Raw genomic sequence first — 22681 nt, forward strand, 5'->3', positions numbered from 1 at the left:
CCGGCCGATGCTGCTGCCCTGGGAGCATCGAGGTGGTCAGCTGAGGCAGCGCGCAAGGTAGCAGTAATCTTCCTGCAGCTCCTCTGGATCCCAGGGAAAGATCCACAAAGACCTACCATTTGTGAAAGTAGAGATTCCAAGGTATCTCATATGGTGTATATTGAGCCTCAGTGTGCCACCATTTTGTTATGTCATGGTCAAATTGTATTCATTTATGCATTGCATTTTTTTTACATCCATAATGCATTTTTAAACAGTGTAAAACCAAACAAGGTGATAAGCGCATACATATAAAAAGGATTACCGTATTTATCGGCGTATAACACGCGCCGGCGTATAACACGCACCTCATTTTCAGAAGGAAATTCCAGGAAATTTCCACCCCTCCCATAGTGTTCCCCCCACTTTCCATAGTATTTCCCCCCCCCTTTCCATAGTATTCTCCCCCCCTCCCATAGTATTCTCCCCCCCCTCCCATAGTATTCTCCCCCCCCTCCCATAGTATTCTCCCCCCCTCCCATAGTATTCTCCCCCCTCATCCTATAGTGTTCTCCCCCCTCCCATAGTATTCTCCCCCCTCCCATAGTATTCTCCCCCCTCCCATAGTGTTCCCCCCTCATCCCATAGTGTTCCCCCCCCTTCCATAGTATTCTCCCCCCCCTCCCATAGTATTCTCCACCCCCATAGTGTGTCCCCCCTCCCATAGTGCCCCTCCCATAGTGTCCCCCCCCTCCCATAGTGTCCCCTAGTGCACTTTCCCTCTGTCCCATATTTACTTACCTGTCTTGAAGCGTGGGCCGGCTTCACAGCGCGCACCGCGGTACTGGAACTTAAATTTCAGGTTCCGGTTTCTGGCAGGACTGAAAGGAAGTGTGCACACAATAGTGTGCACACTTCCTTTCAGTCCCGCCGGAAACCGGAACCTGAAATTAAAGTTCCAGTACCGCGGTGCGCGCTGTGAAGCCGGCCCACGCTTCAAGACAGGTAAGTAAATGTGGAATATCGGTGTATAACACGCACCCATGATTTTCTCCCTATTTTCAGGGAGAAAAAGTGCGTGTTATACGCCGATAAATACGGTAGTTACCTCATATACAAATTCTTCTTAACTTAGTTACATATATTAATCCTTATACAGAAACAGAGCTAAAACATAACATAGTGTAATCTGCAAATATAAATCGTGAGTAGGATTTAGAATTCAGAACACTCACAATTTTCTGAGCCCATTGAAGTTGGCTCTGGACTTATGGAGCATATATGTCTACTTGTAGACATAGGATGGATTCCTCTTGTGGTTAGGGTCCTAACAGGTGCAAAATGGCTGGAAACAGGAATTTCAAAAAAGTGGTACGTTTATAAAAACGCTTTATTAGTTATATAGATAAAAAACATAACATTGGAATAAGTGCATAACGCGTTTCAAACCCCCAAATGGGTCTTCCTCAGGTGCTGATGAAAGTCCTATCAGTATAAACAGTCTATATATATATATATATATATATATATATATATATATATATAATATAATATACACAAATATTACAAACAATTAATCACACATGTTGTAAAAAACACACCCATTCCCAAATATGGTCCGAACCGGATACGTATCATGCCACCTTAAAGATAGCGATGTTTCCGGTTCCGGTATGGATACACATTTCCGTTCTTTGAAACATATTGGTAATCTTTGCCAAGAGTATGTATAAATAAAATGTAAATTAGAACCACATATAAAATGACAGTTTGTTCTATCACTTCCACTCACCAAAGAAAAAAGACCACACGTTTTACAGGTACATATACTAACAAAACATACTCAATTAAAAAGTTTCTACATTGCTCATCCACATATGCCATCCACATCAGATTCCGAGAACATTTTAATAATATAAAGAACAAAAATTGGATCACAGTGTACCGAGACATTGTAGCATGTGTACACTTTTTGATTGGTCCACATTTATTGCCATTGCCATAGATAACATTGGCACTCATTGGAGAGGAGGGAAAAAAATGAAAGAATTAGTTAGAAAAGAAGCCCAATGGATATATAATTTAAGAACCCTAAAAAAACGGGTTGAATCAAGACCTTGATCTTGTAGGGCTCATTCCACTCACCTATTTCACTGCTTCTTTTATCTCGGTAATATTGGGATGACAAAAGTATTGTTTATTGACCCTAACATTAACCCTAAATGTCCCATGTCCTAAGCTTAGTGAATGCACTAACTATAATGAAAGTGTAAAACTAGTTTTACTTACCTTCCAGGACCTTGCTGTGGAGGAGTAGCAGGAGTGCTAGCATGCATGTGCAGCACAGGATCCAGCTGATTCCCCTCACCGGAAGTGACGAGAGTAGGGGATTTTCACGGGTAGGGAAATTTGATAGAACACCTGATCCGGATATTGCGTTCCACGGTGGAACGCAAATGATTAACCCCTTAAGGACCAAACTTCTGGAACAAAAGGGGATCATGACATGTCACACATGTCATGTGTCCTTAAGGGGTTAATGAACAACACCTGCAAGCCCCAGACGGACTGCTATAAAAACCGGGAGGTTTTTATGAAGCTTATATCCCTGAGGAAGTCAGCCTATGACAAAACGCGTTGGATACTTGCTTCTTTGGACTTTTATATATTTTGTTTTATATGTCCATTTTTATTTGTATTTTTATCTACATTGTTCACCTACCACTATATCTCCCAGGATTGGAGGATTCTCCATTCGATCCACTCATTAGTGGAGATAAGCCTGCTGTTTCTTTTTATATGTATGTGCAACCTTGAAATAAATTTAAATATTTAAAAATTTAAATATTTTAAAATATATTTTTATACAATATCACATTATCTGCACTTTTTTGTCATTTTGAGGATCTGTGTTGCCTAGAAGATTTCCACCATCTTCATATACCCTTGAGGGGAGACAAGCGCATACTATTTACATTCTAATTCTATTGTATTCTGATTTTCAGGTTTTATAACCACCCTCTATCTGATACTTCCCCTTTTGGGGTGTATATTTGTTTATATAAAAAGTGTGGGTATACCTAAAATGAAAGCGGTAAATTACTAATATTATTTCACAAAATTATTTGCAAAATAAATCCAAATTGCAAAACTGTGAATATAGCAGAGCTAGAGATTTTTTTCCAGATCAGCTATTTGTGAAAATTCACAGTACAGTTGTCAGTGTCCAGGGCTTTTGGCATGGGTCCCATTATTTGTAATAGAAATTATTTTGTGTCATGACGGACAACAGGTAGGTATGGCTAGTGCTTTATTTTTTTTATTTTATTTTATTTTTTTATTCTTTATTTATTACAAGGCAAGACACCACAGGTATTAGAAAACAATAGGAAATAACAAAATCTTATGGAATACAATATCGTATATAAGAACACTGAAAATAGTAACAGGCATGGTAGTTATGCAAAGAAAAATAACAGTATAGACTGTCTTGAATGTTTCATAATGAATAAGTGATCCTTAGCCATAGTCAGAAGGTGGTAGATGTTTATGGTGTTTCACCTTGTTGATTTAAGTTTAAGTAAACAAAAAAATCGATCATTCCCTATTGTCAGGGTTTCTTTGCTGTTTTAAACAGCAACCCTTTCTGTTTCAGTGATTGAGTTTTCAGCTGCAATTACTATGAGCTGCTTCTGCTTGTTGCCACGGTTACTCACCTGTGAGTAGTAATCAACCCTGCTGCTAATCAGTTCGGCCTATTTAAGCAGCTAAGCCCAGAACCTCCTTGCCCTTGCGTGGTTTCCTGTTCCCCAGAAGTCTCCTTGTTCCTGTGTTTCCTGTTTGCTCCTGGTTCCTGACTCCGGCCTTGTTCCTGACTCCGCTGCTCTCCGTGCTCCTGATCCTGGCTTGTCTGACTACCCGCTCTGGTGACTGACCCCTGCTTGATTTCTGGACTTTGCTTTTGTTATTTATTTGTTATTTATTAATAAAGGTGTGTTTGCATCTACTTCTGTCTCTGTCTGGTTCCTGGTCCCTGACATTACGCAAGGGCCATGAATACAGATGGTACAGGCAAGACACCTATACCTAACCTACTTACCCAGTGGGACCAGCAGAACCACCATTTGGACCAGTATGCCCATCTGGATCCAGTACCCGGCCAGCCTGCGATTGCGGCCGCCTCTGCCTCACTTCCTGTTCTAGCACCGGTTGTAGCCTCCAAACCTGTAGCGGCTAGAGAAATGACTGGGTCTGTCCCGCTCCCTCAATATTTTGGGGGCAACCCAGCTCAGTGCAGAGAATTTATAAATCGGGTTAAAGGATACCTTGAAACCCTGCCCCAGGCATTTCCTACAGACAGTGACAAAGTTCACTTCATGATTTCTTTTCTGTCTGAAAAGGCCCTAGCTTGGGCAAAACCTCTCTGGGAGGCAGAGAAGCCTATTATTTACAATTACCCTGAATTTGTTGCATCCTTCAAAAGGGTTTTTGATATTCCAGCTCGCTCCACCCCTACTGCCGAACTACTCATGTCTAATGCTCAGGGCACAAAAACTATTGTCGAGTATGCCAGTGAATTCCGTACCATGGCAGCAGAGGGTGGCTGGAACAACGAGACTCTCGTGGCTGCCTTTGCACAGGGTCTCTCCGATGTGTTTAAAAATGAGATTGCAGCCAGAGAATTACCTAAAGATCTCGAGGAACTGATATCATTTGTCACCCTCATTGACATCAGACTCCGAGAGAGATCCTCATCCAAGGAGCGCCTGCGGAGGCCTCTTGTAAATTTGGCACCGAGCTTTTCTTGCCCACCCTCACCTCCCTCACCTCCCATGCCTCCTGGTCCTGAGTCCTCTGTCTGTGTGGAGACAAGGCGGTTAGGCTTCTCACGCCTCTCGGTCGAGGAGAGAGCCTTTAGGAGGAGGGAGGGTCTGTGCCTATACTGCGGACACCACGGTCACGTGTTAAAGTTTTGCCCGATTCGTCCGGCAAAGGGCCCGCACCCAAGATACTGTCAGGGGCAGATCTTGGGTGGTCTTTCTGCAGACCCAGAGATATGTGTGCGCAAACCCTTGGTGCCTGTTATCCTCTCCTGGCCTGATTCATCCATTGAAACCCGGGCATTTCTTGATTCTGGGGCCGCAGGCTTGTTTATAGATTGTGCATTTGCAGCAAAGCACTCTATACCCTTACAGTCTCGCAACTTCCCACTAGCCTTCGAAGCCATCGATGGCAGACCAATACAGCCAACCCACGTGACCCAAGAAACCGTGCCCATATCTCTGGCTGTAGGGGCTCTACATCATGAGACGATCTAATTCCAGGTCATTTCCTCTCCATATTACCAGGTTGTTTTGGGATACCCTTGGTTACAGAAGCATAACCCCACAATTGATTGGCGCAAAGCTGAGATATTATCATGGTCCCAGCAATGCACATTGTCCTGTCTCCAGAAACCGGTCAAAGTTTTGGGCGCATGTTCTGCCTCTTCCTTACCCGCTGAGTACCAAGAATTCCAAGATGTATTTGACAAGGGTCAAGCCAGCGTTCTGCCACCATACCGTCCGTATGACTGTGGTATCGAACTCCAACCGGGTACCAATCCTCCCCGGGGCCGGATTTACCCACTGTCTGTAGCAGAGAATCGAGCCATGGAGGAGTATGTTACCGATGCACTGTCTAAGGGTTTTATTCGGAAGTCATCTTCTCCTGCCGGGGCCGGCTTTTTCTTTGTAAAGAAAAAAGATGGCGAGTTGAGACCATGTATCGACTATAGGGGTCTCAATCGCATTACTATTAAGAATGCCTACCCCATTCCATTAATCACGGAATTATTTGACCGCCTCAAGGGAGCAACGGTCTTCACCAAACTTGATCTGAGAGGGGCATATAATCTCGTCCGGATAAAAGAGGACCACGAATGGAAAACCGCATTTAACACCAGGAGCGGCCATTACGAATACCTAGTAATGCCCTTTGGTCTTTGCAATGCTCCGGCGGTTTTCCAAGAATTTATAAATGACGTCCTGCGAGATATGCTGCAGCAATGTGTGGTGGTTTATCTTGATGATATTCTGATCCATTCCACATCTCTCGAGAACCATCACGCAGACGTTTCTCGTGTATTACAGAGACTTAGAGAAAATAATCTGTTCTGCAAATTGGAGAAATGTGAGTTTCACTGCAAACAGGTTACATTCTTGGGATATGTTATCTCAGATGCTGGATTCTCTATGGATCCGGAGAAACTTTCGGCTGTACTAAAATGGCCTCGACCTACGGGTCTTTGCTCTATACAACGGTTTCTGGGCTTCGCCAATTATTATCGGAAGTTCATACGCAACTTTTCTTCCTTGGTTAAACCTCTCACGGACATGACCAGGAGAGATGCTGATCCACAGCATTGGTCACAGGAAGCCATTACTGCCTTTGAGTCTCTCAAAGTCGCCTTTGCTGCTGCTCCTATACTGGCACACCCTAACCCTGCCTTACCATTCATTCTTGAGGTTGATGCGTCTGAGACAGGAGTGGGCGCCCTCCTGTCTCAACGTCCTAACCCAGAGAGCTCCAGGCATCCGTGCGGGTATTTCTCGAGGAAATTGAACCCGGCGGAATGCAATTACCAGATTGGTGATAGAGAACTTCTAGCCATAATTTTAGCTCTCAAAGAATGGAGGCACCTTCTTGAGGGTACTTCAGTGCCAATCCTCATACTCACAGACCACAAGAATCTAACATATCTTTCTGAAGCTAAGCGACTTTCCCCCCGGCAAGCTAGATGGGCTCTCTTCCTATCAAGATTCAATTATGTGGTTTCTTACTTGCCCGGTACAAAAAACATTCGGGCTGATGCCTTGTCTCGACAGTTCTCCCCTCCATCTAGAGAGGAGATAACCCCTACTCCTGTGATTCCTCCGGACCATATACTGGCAACCATCCGTACTAACCTCACCTCACCCCTAGGCGAGGAGATTCTGGCTGCACAAAGTAATGCTCCTCCAGAGAAACCTAATGGCCGTTGTTTTGTACCTATTAACCTCCGTACGAAACTATTGAGTACATACCACGACCCCAAAGCAGCTGGACATCCAGGCAAAAACCAGTTAATCTGGTCCGTATCCCGGCAATTTTGGTGGCCTAGTCTCCGTTCGGATGTCACCGCTTTTGTAGCTGCCTGTCCTGTGTGCGCTCAAAATAAAACCCCACGACGCCCTCCAGTGGGTCTCCTGCAAACCATACCTAATGGTGAACGACCCTGGACCCACTTGTCCATGGATTTTATCGTAGATCTTCCGGTCTCCCGTGGCAATACAGTCGTTCTCATGGTTGTTGACCGATTCTCGAAGATGTCGCATTGCATTCCCTTGAAAAAACTACCAACTTCCCAGGAACTTGCAACAATTTTTGGTCGGGAGATCTTTCGTTTGCATGGGTTACCCAAAGTGATAGTCTCAGATAGGGGTAGCCAGTTCGTGTCCAGATTTTGGAGAGCTTTTTGTACGCAAATGGGAATTCAGCTTTCCTTCTCCTCGGCCTACCACCCGCAATCCAATGGTGCAGCGGAACGAGCTAACCAAACACTGGAACAGTTTCTGCGTTGCTACATTTCTGACCACCAGAACAACTGGTCTGATCTGCTACCCTGGGCGGAGTTTGCCCACAATGGTGCGATTAATGCCTACTCCCGGCTATCCCCATTCCTGGCAAACTATGGGTTTCAACCGTCCATGTTGCCTGATACGTTCTTGCCACAGGAGATACCGGCATTGGAGGAACATCTCAGGGAACTCCGTTCCACTTGGGTGCAGGTTCAGAGTTCTTTGCAACGCGCAATGCAGAACTACAAACTCCAGGCCGACCGCAGACGCCTTCCTGCACCTACCTATCAGGTCTGAGAGAGGGTCTGGCTGTCTTCCCGCAACCTACGCCTCCGTGTTCCCTCACAAAAACTGGCACCCCGATACGTTGGGCCATTTCGTATACTTCGAAGGGTTAACCCTGTAGCTTACGCACTTGACCTTCCTGCTAACATGCGCATCTCAAATGTTTTCCATGTTTCCCTCTTGAAACCGTTGGTTTGTAATCGCTACACCACCTCAGTGCCATGTCCACGTCCTGTTCTGATTGACAATCATGAGGAATATGAAATACGCAGCATCATTGACTCACGGGTCTTCAGAGGACAGATCCAATACTTGGTGCACTGGAAAGGATACGGTCCAGAGGAACGCTCCTGGGTTCCAGCCTCTGATGTCCATGCACCATCCCTCCTTCGTTCCTATCACGCCCGCTTCCCCATGAAGCCCGGACCCACCAACAGAGATGGGGGGAGTCGTTGAGGGGGAGGTACTGTCAGGGTTTCTTTGCTGTTTTAAACAGCAACCCTTTCTGTTTCAGTGATTGAGTTTTCAGCTGCAATTACTATGAGCTGCTTCTGCTTGTTGCCACGGTTACTCACCTGTGAGTAGTAATCAACCCTGCTGCTAATCAGTTCTGCCTATTTAAGCAGCTAAGCCCAGAACCTCCTTGCCCTTGCGTGGTTTCCTGTTCCCCAGAAGTCTCCTTGTTCCTGTGTTTCCTGTTTGCTCCTGGTTCCTGACTCCGGCCTTGTTCCTGACTCCGCTGCTCTCCGTGCTCCTGATCCTGGCTTGTCTGACTACCCGCTCTGGTGACTGACCCCTGCTTGATTTCTGGACTTTGCTTTTGTTATTTATTTGTTATTTATTAATAAAGGTGTGTTTGCATCTACTTCTGTCTCTGTCTGGTTCCTGGTCCCTGACACCTATACACCAATCGAGCTAACATAGCACCAGTGGTCTTTGAGATGTAGGGCATGTACTCTTATCCAATAAACCTTCTATCTCCAATCAAATATACGAGGCCCACTGTATAGGTGGTCTAGCCGACCCCGCATCATCAGTAAGGGCTATCGAACCCACCTCATCTAAAGTGCGTGCATCGGGTCCCAATGCGTAAATCGGGTAAGGCTGTCCAAAGAGGGAACGTAGTAAAAAGGGATAGGTGGTGTAAGCAGAAACGATCGTAGAAAAGATAGAAAGAGAGAGAGTAGAGAAGAAGGAGGGTTGTCCATGGGGGAGGGGGAGGGAATGGGGACGGGAGGGGAGAGTACAATATACTGCTAGCCGACAATCATGATGGATAGTTTTTGTGGACTAGATTCATTACAGCTATGGGTGGTGGCAAAGGTCAAGGTGCCCAGGGCACGGGCCATAGGTTAAAACCAACCCATCGGGGTCCCGAGAGGTCCATCGCAGGAGGTCAGATTGAGAGAGTAGAACGGGGCTAAAGATATGACATCAGAGGCGGGGGCACGGGGGAAAGGTCCCATCTTTCCGGCCCCTTAGTCGCCTACTCCGCTATCTACCCATGGGGCCCAGACCCTGTCAAACTTTTTGAGGGTGCCTCTGACCCGCGCCGTTAGCTTATCCATGAGGAAAGCATCTTTGATCTTCTGTATAACAACATCAAGCGGGGGAGTCTCATTATGTAGCCACACTTGGGCAAGGGCTCTTCTGGCTGCTAAGTTCACCTTGTGTATTAAATTTTGTTCCATCCTGGACCAGTCGTCTACAGATCTGGCCAGAAGGAATACCCAGGGGTCTAGTTTAACCTCTTTATCAAAAATATCCTTCAAAAGTCCCCCCACTAGTTTCCAGAATTTTTGTGCCTCAGGACAATCCCACCACATGTGTAGGTATGCCCACTTCTGACCACATCCTCTCCAACATAGATCTGTGGGCAATTTATGCATCTTGTATAACTTCACCGGAGTGGTGTACCACCTAAAGATGGTTTTATATGCTTGTTCCTGCATGGAGTCACATATATAGACGAAGTGGCCGCAGCCTCCGACATCTCCTGCCAATCGATACCTTCCAGTTCCTCGCCTAAGTCAGCTTCCCATTGAGATATGTAAGTGAGCTCCCCCCATTCTGTCGTACTCGTGCTTAAGTGAGTATATAACATGGATCCGTTCTTTAAGGCATATAGTTTCAAAGAAGGTAAGCGGCCTCTGGGCACTGATCTTAATCGAAGGGGTCTGGGCAAAGTCCCGAATCTGGAGGTAGCGGAAAAAATCGTCGGGGCGTAGCGTAGCCCTGTTTTTCAGTTCCTCAAACGATATAAGGGAGCCACCTTCATACAAGTGGCACAGACGTTGTACCCCTGTGCTTTCGATACCCTTAAAATCCTTAGCATCTAGACCCGGAGTAAAAGCTGTATTTCTCAAAAAGGGAGCTAGGGGTGAGAGTCGGGGTGACAGACCGTACTTAGTCGAGGTAGCGTCCCAAAGTCTCAGGGAGTTCGCAATAGCCGAACATTCGAGGCGGGGTGATGGCCTATGATCCTTAGGGACCCACATAAAAAATTGGGGCAAGTCGGGTCCCATGAGAGACGATTCTAAGTCTACCCACCACCTCTCCTGCAGAGGGGAATGCCACAGGGCTACTTGTGATAGCTGAGCTGCCAAATAGTAAAAGTATAGATTCGGGAGGCCCAAACCCCCCTTGTCTTAGCCCTATAGAGAATGTTTTGGGAAACCCTTTGTCTCTTACTTTGCCAAATAAATTTTCCTATCGCCTGCTGGAGCACACCTAGGTCAGACTTGGTCAATTTGACCGGGAGGGCTTGGAACAGGAACAGAATTCTGGGGAGCACGTTCATTTTCACTGAGTGGATTCTACCAATCCAAGAAATCGGTTTATCCAGCCATTTCTCCATATCGGTGATCAGGGTGCGAATCAAGGGTGTATAGTTTTGTGCATATAGACGAGCAGGATCTGCCGTCAACCAAACCCCTAGGTATTTGACTTGGTCCCTCGCTATAAGAATCTGGTAAGTATCACCTATGGAGATTATGTCAGGTTCGGTCATGCAGAGAGGGAGTGCGCTAGATTTAGGCATGTTCACCTTGTAGCCGGCCAGCCCGCCGTAGGCATCTAGGACATTCGCCAGTGCCCCCATTGATCCAATCGGATCCGTCAGGGTCAGCAAGATGTCATCGGCAAAACCCGACACGACATACCGCGCTGGCCCCTAATCGAAATCCCATGAATATCCGGGTTATTTCGTATCTCCTGCAAAAGGGGCTCCAAGGAGAGAACGAACAGCAAGGGAGACAAAGGGCATCCCTGCATAGTACCGTTCCCCAGACTAAAAGGTGTCACTTTTGCCCCCTATATCTGAACCCGTGCCTTAACATCCGTATACATTGCTCTAATCGCGGTTATGAAAGTGTCTGGGAGGCCGAAATGTCGAAGGACCTCAAAGAGATAGGGTTAAATGGCCCTATCGAAGGCCTTCTCCGCGTCGAGGGACAAAAACAACGTCGGGATTTTTCTAATTGTTTGCCTCCAAATAAGGTCAACATTCCGCCTAGTATTCTCGAAAAGTTGCCGGCCGGGTACGAAACCCACTTGGTCTGGGTGTATCAATCGTGTGAGTAGGGGGTTCAGTCGGTTAGCCAAAATTTTCGCCTAGATTTTCGAGTCGTGGTTGATCAACGAGATCGGGCGGAAGGTGATAAGATCATCTTTGCCCGGTTTCGGTAGGAGTACGACATCCGCCATTGACATATCCCGGTCGGGGATGCCTCCCTCCATTAGGTCATTAAACCACGACTCCAAGTGGGGAACGAGTTCCTCACGGAAAGTCTTGTAATAGCCGCCCTCAAACCCGTCCGGACCTGGAGCTTTGTTGCCTTTCAACAGTGAAATTGCATCATCTATCTCCTCAGCAGATATGCGTGCTCCAAGGGCAGCAGATTCTGCGCCCCGTAATATTGGGAGGGAGAGGCGAGACAGGAAGGCACGAGTATCGTCAGCTTCGCGTTGTTGGTCCGAGGCGGTCCCGTTGGAGTGGTTGTAAAAAAGCCCGAGCGATTTCAGTAGGATCTGTACAAAACTTACCTGAAGCGTCTTTGATCCTCGTTATATGCAAATGTCCCTGTTTCGGGTGGAGAGACCTGGCCAACAACGTATCCATTTTATTGGATTTCTCGTAAAAGGTCCTCTTGGACCAAGTTATGGCCCTGGCAGTATCGTCTATAAGCGTGTCACGAATCGAGGATCGAAGGTTTCGTACGTCCGACAGGTTGCCTGATGATGGGACAGCCTTATGCTTTTCTTCCGCTTTCCCTAGAGCCTCTAATAATGATGACAATAGTTGCGATTTACGCTTCTTCTTCAGGGAGGCCTCGCGTATCAATACACCCCTAATAACTGCTTTATGCGCGGCCCACACCGTAGCTGGTCGAATGTCAGCTACCGTGTTCCTTGCAAAATATTCTAGCAGTTCCTTGCAAACAGTTTCTACCACTTTTATCTATTTTTTATTTGCACCCATTCAATTCACTTATCATCATTCTGATTATTAAAACTGCTAGTTGAACTACAGCTTCCTGAAAACTTTGTTCTGCTTTCTGATGTAGCTAATATGTTACTGGACACTGCAAGTTAAAAGCGAGGGACAGAGGAGCCCTTCATATTTTAATTTTTTTTAAATAGTTTTTTTATATATTATATATATTATTTTTTTTATAATTCTTTATTTTTTGTTGTGCCTTGATACATTTCGGATATTGCACATTTACAAGCTATGTAGTACACTTGCATTGAGAGCATATTCTACAGGAGTTAGGTATGTAACAAGCGTTGATAGTAATTGCTAATTGCTTCATAGTATAGTACCACTGGGTATCGGAATCATGAAAGATATGCAATACAGGAAGGCCGTGGCCATGTGTACCCAACGTGTGATTGGTGCTTATACCTTTTGGTGACCGTTCCCGGCTAGAGTAGCACACATGAGCATATGCTCAGAGAGGTAGCAAAGATGCGAACATAAGGCTTCACTCAGGGGCACTTAATAATGAGGTATCTACTCATCTCCCTTCTAGGTAAAGTAAAAATCTAGGCAACGGTTTAATGGCAACATGGGAACAATACGGTTAGACTGTGCATTTAAGGGGGCCCACATGTGTGTGATATTCATAGTTACGATTACGGATTGTAATCCCCCCCACATAGGAAGGCTCACTGAGCTCCTGTCCCATTGCTGTTAAATGAGTGAAAATAATGTCACCTGTACCAACAGAAATTTAAATGAAAAGTATAAAACGGAGGTAGGAAAAAGCATAGTTATAAATGTGAGATGAGGAACCACATGCTTATTATTAGAGAAGGGGCTTAGCCTATGCCCACCAAGCAAAACAGTATACCCGGCAGAGTGTTATTGTTCAAGTCCCAGATAGCCGTTCTTCACCTGCCCCCGGCTCTTGTGCAACCTTCCAACCGCATCCTGCATGCTGGTCGCGTTCTCGGGATCGTCCACCAGTTGTTTTCATTCTGCACCGAAAATTCTCCTGCCTAGGGGGTGACCTGTGCGTGCGAAGTTGACCCTGGTCGGACTGAGGTATAGGTAAGTTGCGGCTGCCAGCAGTACGGAGCCTCCGGGATTGTGGTGCCCGCCGCTTATTCTTTCTCCTCCTTCTTGGTTTCAGTGCCAAAATACGGCCATGTAAAGCAGGCTGTGAGTTGAGGACACTTCCAGGGATTGTCAGTGTGGAGCTTGCCATAACTTCCCTCCCTGCTCTTTGGCTTATTGTAGCCCAGAATTGTGTCCAAAGTTGCTCGAAGGCTTGCTCTATCGGCACCCCGTGGAAGGCCCAGGTTGTTGCGGTGGCCATCTTGAAAGGCTTTTCACAGCTTTTAGACCTCACAGATTATTTGCTCTCTGAAGCTGTTTTCCACTGCCGCAGATCGTTCCACCTGTGCGGACCGCGATATCCCCCACCGGTCCAAAGGGGGGGGGAACAGGGCACTCAAACAAGCTGGAACTGTGCGAGGTGGAGGAGCGGCCATCTCCACCACCCCAATTCTGCAGGCCTCTAACACTGGCAGTTCTGATATTTCACAGCCCGTTTTCTCAAACACATTAACCCTGCTCACCTTGCGTGGGTATGCAGATATAGCAGGAGTGCTGTTGAAAATTGGGTTTAATATCATTTAATTGTGGTCAGTGTCAAGTTTGTCATTCAGGAGCTCTAGCTACACACGTCTGCCTCGGTCGGCTGTCAGGCCCCGCCCCCCAAATAATTTTTTTAAAGCATATTTTTTTGTGCCACAGATATATTTCCCTTAGATCTATTAGTTATTGGATATTGTAAATGAATACTCTTCTTTGTGCTTTCTCAACATTTCTGTTAAAGTGAGAGACAAGCTGTGGATTGTTCATTGTTTAATGCATTGCATAGCTAAAATTTTCCTTTCACCTTAAATAATGTGAAAACTAAGGTTTCAGGACTAGAACTCACCTTTAAGAGTGGAATGATATCACATCCTCCTGTTATGTTGTTGTCTGTATATATATATTTTTATATATTTGGATATTTTTTTACCCATAGATCACCAGCAGATTTTCAAGGCGGCTCCAAGCAAAAATTAGTGACTTGCTTCAACAAATGGAAGAAGGGCTTAAGACTGCAGATCCACATGACTGCTCAACATACACTGGATATACAGGTGAGTAAATTTAATTAATCCATTTATTTGGGTAGTAGAGCAAAAAAAAAGATGAATAGTTTAATTTGTGAAAATGCACCATTTTTGTGTTGTGGGTAACCCGTCTCGATATGTTGGCAAAGATGCCTGCCCTCCACATAAAATTCAGGTAAATATAGACACATCTTCTTTTGTGCATGTAAATGTGATGTCACATTAAAACAAAGCAAACAGTTTTAAGGGTATCTCAGTTGGACATTAGAGAATTGTATAAAGCTACTTATGCACATCTGCAAAACCTATTTAGTGTGGACATGCAGGATTCTAAAACACAATTATATGCATCTATAAAGTGAATATTAAGTTATTTAAAAAAAACATTCCCTGTGCAATACAAGTATCTATAAGACCACATCAATAGGCAATGATCCATTGTGCATGCATTGTATTTGTTGTGATAAATGTATGTTGGGCCTGTTCTGGAATTTGTGGGAATGTTGTGTGGTATAAAGTCATGTATGTGTATTGTGTGAATTTGTGTATTTCAGATATTTGAAAAACAGACCGTATTCCAATACAATCAAATGGCTTTATTCACACCTTCGGACTTTAAAATAAAGATACAAAAGTGTCCATGCATTCCATAATCAGTGCCATTTAACAAATAGTAGTAATCCTCTAACAATATTTGTCTACAAATGGTATAACCAAAACTGACTTTATCAAGTTACTTTTATGTATATGTGGGTAGCATTGGAATTTGTGCGCAGTGTGTTGATGCGTGTAAAGATGCACACATGTTGTAGTATGTGGATACATGCCTGTAGCATGATTTAATGTCAAGATAGCTTATTAAGCAGAGGGAGATTCCTGGCCAGACTGTGCACCTAAAACATGACGTTTTTTGTTATGTATGTAATGGCGAATGCATCTGAAGAGGTTTTGCCCCTTACATCCTCTCTATTTATATACAATAAATAGCACCCTTTCAGCTTCGCAATCCAAGTTACATATTATATGAGGGTGGCACTCCCATCTTACTCCCTTCTTTTCTTCATGACATTATTAACTGTTGAGGCATGTTTGTCCTTTCAGTGTGTGTGTCCATTGCTCTATTTTTGCTGGTCAATTAACCCCTTAGTGAACAGACCCTTTTTCAATTTTCTTACCGTTAAGAACCAGGGCTGTTTTTACAAATTTTACAAAAATTATAAAATATGATTACATTTTGTTTTAAAAACACACTTTTTTTTTCTAACTTTGACCCCCAAAATCTGTTACGCATCTACAACCGCCAAAAAACACCCATGCTAAATAGTTTTTAAATTTTGTCCTGAGTTTAGAAATACCCAATGTTAACATGTTCTTGGCTTTTTTTTGGAAAGTTATAGGTCTATAAGTAGAAGTAGGATATTGCTGTTTCTAAATATATATTTAAAAAATGTATCAATAGTAACATTGTAACATTTATCTGTCATAAATCTCTGAATCACACCTCACATGTACACATTTTCTATTGACAGTAGACAACCCAGGGTATGCATTATGGGGTATGTCCAGTCTTTTTTAGTAGCCACTTAGTCGCAAACACTGGCCAAAGTTAGCATTTATATTTGTTTGTTCAAACCACAAGGGAAACCGTGAATGAACACTCCTCCAGCTGGCCGCCATTCGTACAGACGAACGCCTGCCAGGGGTAGCATTCGTGGTTTGTTTCCCAACTTGTTCGTTTCCCGAACGAGGACCTCCTCAGTGCCCCATTAGAACGTTCGCACCAATTAATCAGAACCTTCGCACTTGCAACATAAGTGTCAAACCGCAAGGAAAGTAATTCATGAATGCTCCCCTTGGTGGCCGCTATTTCGTACAGACGAATGCCGTCCAGAGGGAGCATTTGCATCCCAAAAGGAGACGCTTCCCTTGCCGGGTTTCACACAGAGACCCTGTGAGTGGAGACTGGTCGAGGAAGGTACCGCTGCGAGGGTCCCAGAGATGTGTGTGTGTGTGTGTATACTTCTGGGGCACTGGCGAGTTTGGCAGGCTTTGCGGAGCCTGCTGGAACAAAGAGACCAGCTCTTTAAACCACGGTCGGGCTCTCTGTGGCTGGGAGACAAAGGGATGGTCCCTTTTTTTTTTTTTCCTGCGCTTGGTCTCCCTGGTAAAGAGGCTCATGGGATAAAGACACCCCCCCCCCCTGTCCCGGGATGTGGGATACCCTGTGTTTGGGTGGCGGGCTTTTGGGGAAAAAGGGACATTGTATCCTGCATGTCACACCCCTTGCATGGGGTTATGCTTAAAAGCCGTGTGTGGTCAATAAAGTGTGGTTGTACCTCCAGAACTGTGTGTCGTCCAGTTACTGGGGGGAGAATAGGTCTATTTGTCCTTTTACATGTTTCCTGACCGGCTGAAGGAAGAGAATTAGCGGAGTTAACTGGGTGGGTTACCCGTGGTCCACTACAAATATATATTATGAGTTTTGAATAAAAATAAATATCTTGGTGTCTTCCACCAGCATTTCAAGCTTGATGCACTTTATTGTGTGCACGCTATCTTTTTGCACTATTGCATTTGTTGTGTGAAAAAAATCACATTATCATCACACTTTTTTAAAGTCTGATGTTTTGAGTGTAACTTTTATGGGCTATTGCGCTTTGTGGGTGCTGCTTTACCTGCACAAAAAATAGTTTTGCACAAATAATTCTAGAAAAATCGTTTTTTCGCCTTTTTACTTGACATTTTTTACTTGTTGAAAACATTACACGCTCTAGATAAATAAAGCACTTCACCATGCCAAAATAACCAACTGGAGGCATGACTTTGAGATTGTTTTCCATTTCAGATATTCTGACCTTAAAGGGACACTATATGCACCCATCTTCATCTCATTAACTTGGCCTGTGTGCAATATCCTTGTCCTCTAAACCCTGCAACTGATAACTTTGCAGTTTTAGAGAAACTGAAATGTGTACATTGCAGAGTTAAAAGAATACTATAGTGCCCCCCCCCCCCCCCCCCCCCACCCCCCTCGACGCTGTAAGAGTTATAAAATCATTACTGGACTCGATTCCAGTGCCGATTTCCCTTGGTGCTCCGTCTCCTCCGATATCATTAGACAGACCCCAGAGGCACTTCCTGCAATTTCCGTCTATGACTTTTAGCCAGATGTTTATTCCTCATGTAGATTGACTCCCTGCCAGGTCTTTTTCTCAGTCTTCTAGAGGAAGACTGCGTCCCAAGCCTCGATTGATTGACGTTTTGCGTCCAACGCCAATCGAGGCTTGGGACGCAAAACATCAATCAACAGACCTGGAAGTAATCACGCGCTCCAATTGGAGAAAACCCGCCAAAAGGCGCGTTTAGGACTTTTAAAAGGAATCCAGATATAGACCAGCGTTAATCACTATCAAATGCCCCTGAGGAAGTCCGCAACTTTTTTAACTGTTATTATTTTATGTATATGGATTGAAAGCTGCTATCTTGCTGCCGACTGCAGAGGATTGTGTTACATCGTACCCCGAGTCTGGACATACAATTTACGATATGCAAACTTAAAGAATCCATCTTGTAAATGCAATTTGAGAATAAAAAGTATTTTAATCTTTAAAGAAACACTATGTTTGCCTTTCTCCCTCTATTTTCTATATGGTCTATGGATGGAGAGAATATAACAGAAGGTCAATGTCCTATAAAGAAACCTTTATGTGCCTGCTACAAGCTATTACCTTTGAGTAACCTTAAAGCGGCACTGTCATGCCGAATTCCGTTTTTTTTTTTAACCCCCCTCCCGCCTCAACTACATCCAATCGACCCCCTAGTCACCCCCAAATGCCCCTATGCCCCCCACATTACCTATTTTTTATTCTTTATTTTCTGCCCCGATCTATATTCAGGGCGCCATCTTTGTGTGGGTAGGTGAAGTCCCTGTGGGACACGTCATCTACCCACACTAGATAGCCCTGAGATTCCCGCACATGCCCAGTGAAACATCTGGACATGCGAACGGGAATTTCATCTATTCATTCATTCATCAGACAGACGAATGAATGAATAGAAAAAATCAGACGAACAAACTAACACTGTGTATCAGTGTTCGTTTGTTTGTTCGGTTTATTGCAAGGAGGGAGCTACCGGCGTGCAGCTCCCTCCTTGTAATATGTAAAGACAGAAGCGGCAGGGAGCAGTGCTCCCCAAGCCCCCCAGGTCCCCTCCTCACTCTATGGGGGTCAATATGACCCCCATAATTGCACAAGGGAGATTAAAATCGCCCCAATGCCCCTACTCGCTATACCGCGAGTAGGGGCATGTCCACTAAACAGTGAGCAGCCTGTGGCTGCTCACTGTAAAAAAAAAAAAGGGTAATAAGGGGGGGACGGGGGACCTACTGTCCTCCCCCGCCGGCCCCCACCCCTGGACGGCGGGTGGGGGCCATAATGGGAATGAGGGGGGACCAACTGTCCTCCCCTCAGGCCCCCACCCCTGGGCGGCGGGTGGGGGCCATAATAGTAATAAGGGGGGGGGACCTACTGTCCTCCGGCCCCCACCCCTGGGCGGCGGGTGGGGGCCATAATAGTAATAGGGGGGGGGGACCTACTGTCCTCCGGCCCCCACCCCTGGGCGGCGGGTGGGGGCCATAATAGTAATAGGGGGGGGGGGACCTACTGTCCTCCCGGCCCCCACCCCTGGGCGGCGGGTGGGGGCCATAATAGTAATAAGGGGGGGGGACCTACTGTCCTCCATCCCCGGTCCCCCACCCCTGGGAGGCGTATGGGGGCCATAATAGTAATGGGGGGGGGGACTTACTGTCCTCCCCCCCGGCTCCCACCCCTGAGCGGCGGGTGGGGGCCATAATAGTAATAAGGGGGGGGGGGGACCTACTGTCCTTCAGCCCCCGGCCCCCACCCCTGGGCGGCGGGTGGGGGCCCAAGCCCCTAGTCACCCACCCCCCACCCAAATAAAAAATGCCCCTACCTACCCCCCTCACCCTAAAAAATAGTGAGGGGGGAATAAAATTGCTAACCTGTAAAGTAAAATTAAACTTACCATTCGACGTCTTCTTTTTTCTAAAATCTTCATTTTCAGCCCCAAAAAAGGCCAAATAAAAAACCATCATAGCCGTCGAACTAAAAATAAAATAAAAAACCCGAGCGCAAAAAAAAACCCCGACGAAAAATAAAAAACCCGAGCGCACAAAAAAATAATCCATCTTCACCCATGGAGGGCTCCGCGCAGACTGAGCTCCGCAGGGCGGGGCAAGGCTTATAAAGCCTTGCCCCGCCCTGCAATTAGCCTAAGAACACTCTGATTGGTGGGTTTAAGCCAATCAGAGTGCTCTTTGTCATTTTACAAGTGTGGGAAAGTTCTTTGGAATTTTCCCACGCTTGTAAAATGACACAGAGCACTGTGATTGGATGGCTTGAAATCCATCCAATCACAGTGCTCTGTGTCATTTTACAAGCGTGGGAAAGTTCTTTGGAATTTTCCCACGCTTGTAAAATGACACAGAGCACTGTGATTGGATGGATTTCAAGCCATCCAATCACAGTGCTCTGTGTCATTTTACAAGCATGGGAAAATTCCAAAGAACTTTCCCACGCTTGTAAAATGACAAAGAGCACTCTGATTGGCTTAAACCCACCAATCAGAGTGTTCTTAGGCTAATTGCAGGGCGGGGCAAGGCTTTATAAGCCTTGCCCCGCCCTGCGGAGCTCAGTCTGCGCGGAGCCCTCCATGGGTGAAGATGGATTATTTTTATGTGCGCTCGGGTTTTTTCTTTTTCGTCGGGTTTTTTTTTTGCGCTCGGGTTTTTTATTTTATTTTTAGTTCGACGGCTATGATGGTTTTTTATTTGGCCTTTTTTGGGGCTGAAAAATGAAGATTTTAGAAAAAAGAAGACGTTGAATGGTAAGTTTAATTTTACTTTACAGGTTAGCAATTTTATTCCCCCCTCACTATTTTTTAGGGTGAGGGGGGTAGGTAGGGGCATTTTTTATTTGGGTGGGGGGTGGGTGACTAGGGGCTTGGGCACCCCTAGTCACCTTGATGGGGGGGGGGGGGGGGGAATTTACTTAGTGCCCCCACCCGCCGCCCAGGGGTGGGGGCCGGGGGGGGAGGACAGTAGTTCCCCCCCCCCTCTTATTACCATTATGGTCCCCACCCGCCGGCCAGGGGTGGGGGCCGGGGGGGAGGACAGTAGGTCCCCCCCCCCACTACTATTATGGCCCCCACCCGCCGCCCAGGGGTGGGGGCCGGGGGGGGGAGGACAGTAGGTCCCCCTCCCTCTTATTACCATTATGGCCCCCACCCGCCGGCCAGGGGGTGGGGGCCGGGGGGGAGGACAGTAGGTCCCCCCCCTACTACTATTATGGCCCCCACCCGCCGCCCAGGGGGGGGGAGGACAGTAGGTCCCCCCCCCCCCTCTTATTACCATTATGGCCCCCACCCGCCTTCCAGGGGTGGGGGCCGGGGGGGGAGGACAGTAGGTCCCCCCCTCTTATTACCATTATGGCCCCCACCCGCCGGCCAGGGGTGGGGGCCGGGGGGAGGACAGTAGGTCCCCCCCCCCTCCCTACTACTATCATGGCCCCCACCCGCCGCCCAGCGGTGGGGGCCGGGGGGGAGGACAGTAGGTCCCGTCCCCCCCTTTATTACCATTATGGCCCCCACCCGCCGCCCAGGGGTGGGGGCCGGGGGGAGGACAGTAGGCCCCCCCCCCTCATTATCTTTATGGTCCCCACCCACCGCTCAGGGGTGGGGGCCGGGGGGGGGGAGGACAGTAGGTCCCCCCCCTCTTATTACCATTATGGCCCCCACCCGCCGGCCAGGGGTGGGGGCCGGGGGGGAGGACAGTAGGTCCCCCCCCTCCCTACTACTATCATGGCCCCCACCCGCCGGCCAGGGGTGGGGGCCGGGGGGGAGGACAGTAGGTCCCCCCCCCTCCCTACTACTATCATGGCCCCCACCCGCCGCCCAGGGGTGGGGGCCGGGGGGGAGGACAGTAGGTCCCCCCCCCCTCATTATCTTTATGGCCCCCACCCACCGCTCAGGGGTGGGGGCCGGGGGGGGGGACAATAGGTCTCCCTCCCTTATTTTACTTTACAGCCCCCACCCGTCATTTAGGGGTGGGGGGCAATATTTTTTTTTTTTTTTTTTTACAGTGAGCAGCCACAGGCTGCTCACTGCTTACTAGACATGCCCCTACTCGCGGTATAGCGAGTAGGGGCATATTATTTACTAATACCAAGTCATTTTTACTTAGTGTTAGTAAATTTGGCTAGAAGACCAATTTAGGTCTTTCAGCCTTTTAGTAGATAGCTCCCTGATACCGTGGGAATTAGGGAGTTATCTACTAAGCGGCTGCAAGATGCAGCCACAGCAATGAATAGGATCGGAGTTTCATTCATTTGAATGAAATTCCGATCCGAACAAAGTACCGAATTGCATCCTAACACCAATGGAGAAACAGTGCTCATTCTGTTAGGATGCAATTCGGCAGTTTTGCCGGCATTCTGTCTAAGTGACAGGACGTTCGGCAATACTGACAGGAAGCATTGTGGGAACTGGGAGGAAAGCTAGGGATCATGGGAAAGTTGGTCTGACCAGCGGAAATGAAGCACACTTTGCTCCTCCGCTGGTCAGAGCTGGTCAAGCGGAGGAATCCTCCATAAGACAGAGTCCCTACTTTGTCTTATGATTTTAAAGAAAACTAAAGAAGACAGGAAGAAAAGAATAACAGATCCCGAGAGAGGGGGAGAAGAGGAAGAGATTGAGGAAAGGTAAGTTCGGCATGACAGTGCCGCTTTAAGTTACCCTCCTTTATTATAGATTGTATTTTGTATGTACATATAAAGAATATAAGAGGAATCTTCTTACAATCTAGAAAACTTTATGAGGGTAATTTCACCACTTATATTTTCACGTGGTTTGGGGTGTTATTGTATATATTCTTTGGCTATATATTATATTTCTATACAGCCCCTAATTTACCCTGCACCCACTACAGCCCCTAATGTGCACTGCACCCACTAAAGCCCCGATTACCCCTTATATTCACTACATGTTTCTACAGCAAATCCCGTAAGTGCACTTCCTTGTTTATATGTGTGTATCTATATCTATACTCCACCAACAAGGAAGTGCTCTCACACTTCGAATTCTATGTATAATATAAACTAATTCTAAGTGTA

General features: G+C 46.4%; 1 protein-coding gene across 2 annotated transcripts in view; it reads left to right on the forward strand.

Annotated features, from left to right (window-relative positions):
* The window catches only part of LANCL2 (LanC like glutathione S-transferase 2), an 86370-nt gene that overhangs the window by 27294 nt on the left and 36395 nt on the right, over window positions 1–22681 (forward strand). For both annotated transcript variants that reach the window (XM_063452119.1, XM_063452120.1), the window contains one exon: window positions 14402–14519. In XM_063452119.1, coding sequence (XP_063308189.1) covers window positions 14402–14519 — 118 coding nt within the window. The remainder of the gene's footprint in view (window positions 1–14401; window positions 14520–22681) is intronic.

The sequence above is a fragment of the Pelobates fuscus genome, chromosome 4, assembly GCF_036172605.1.
Source record: "Pelobates fuscus isolate aPelFus1 chromosome 4, aPelFus1.pri, whole genome shotgun sequence".
Classification (NCBI taxonomy): Eukaryota; Metazoa; Chordata; class Amphibia; order Anura; family Pelobatidae; genus Pelobates; species Pelobates fuscus.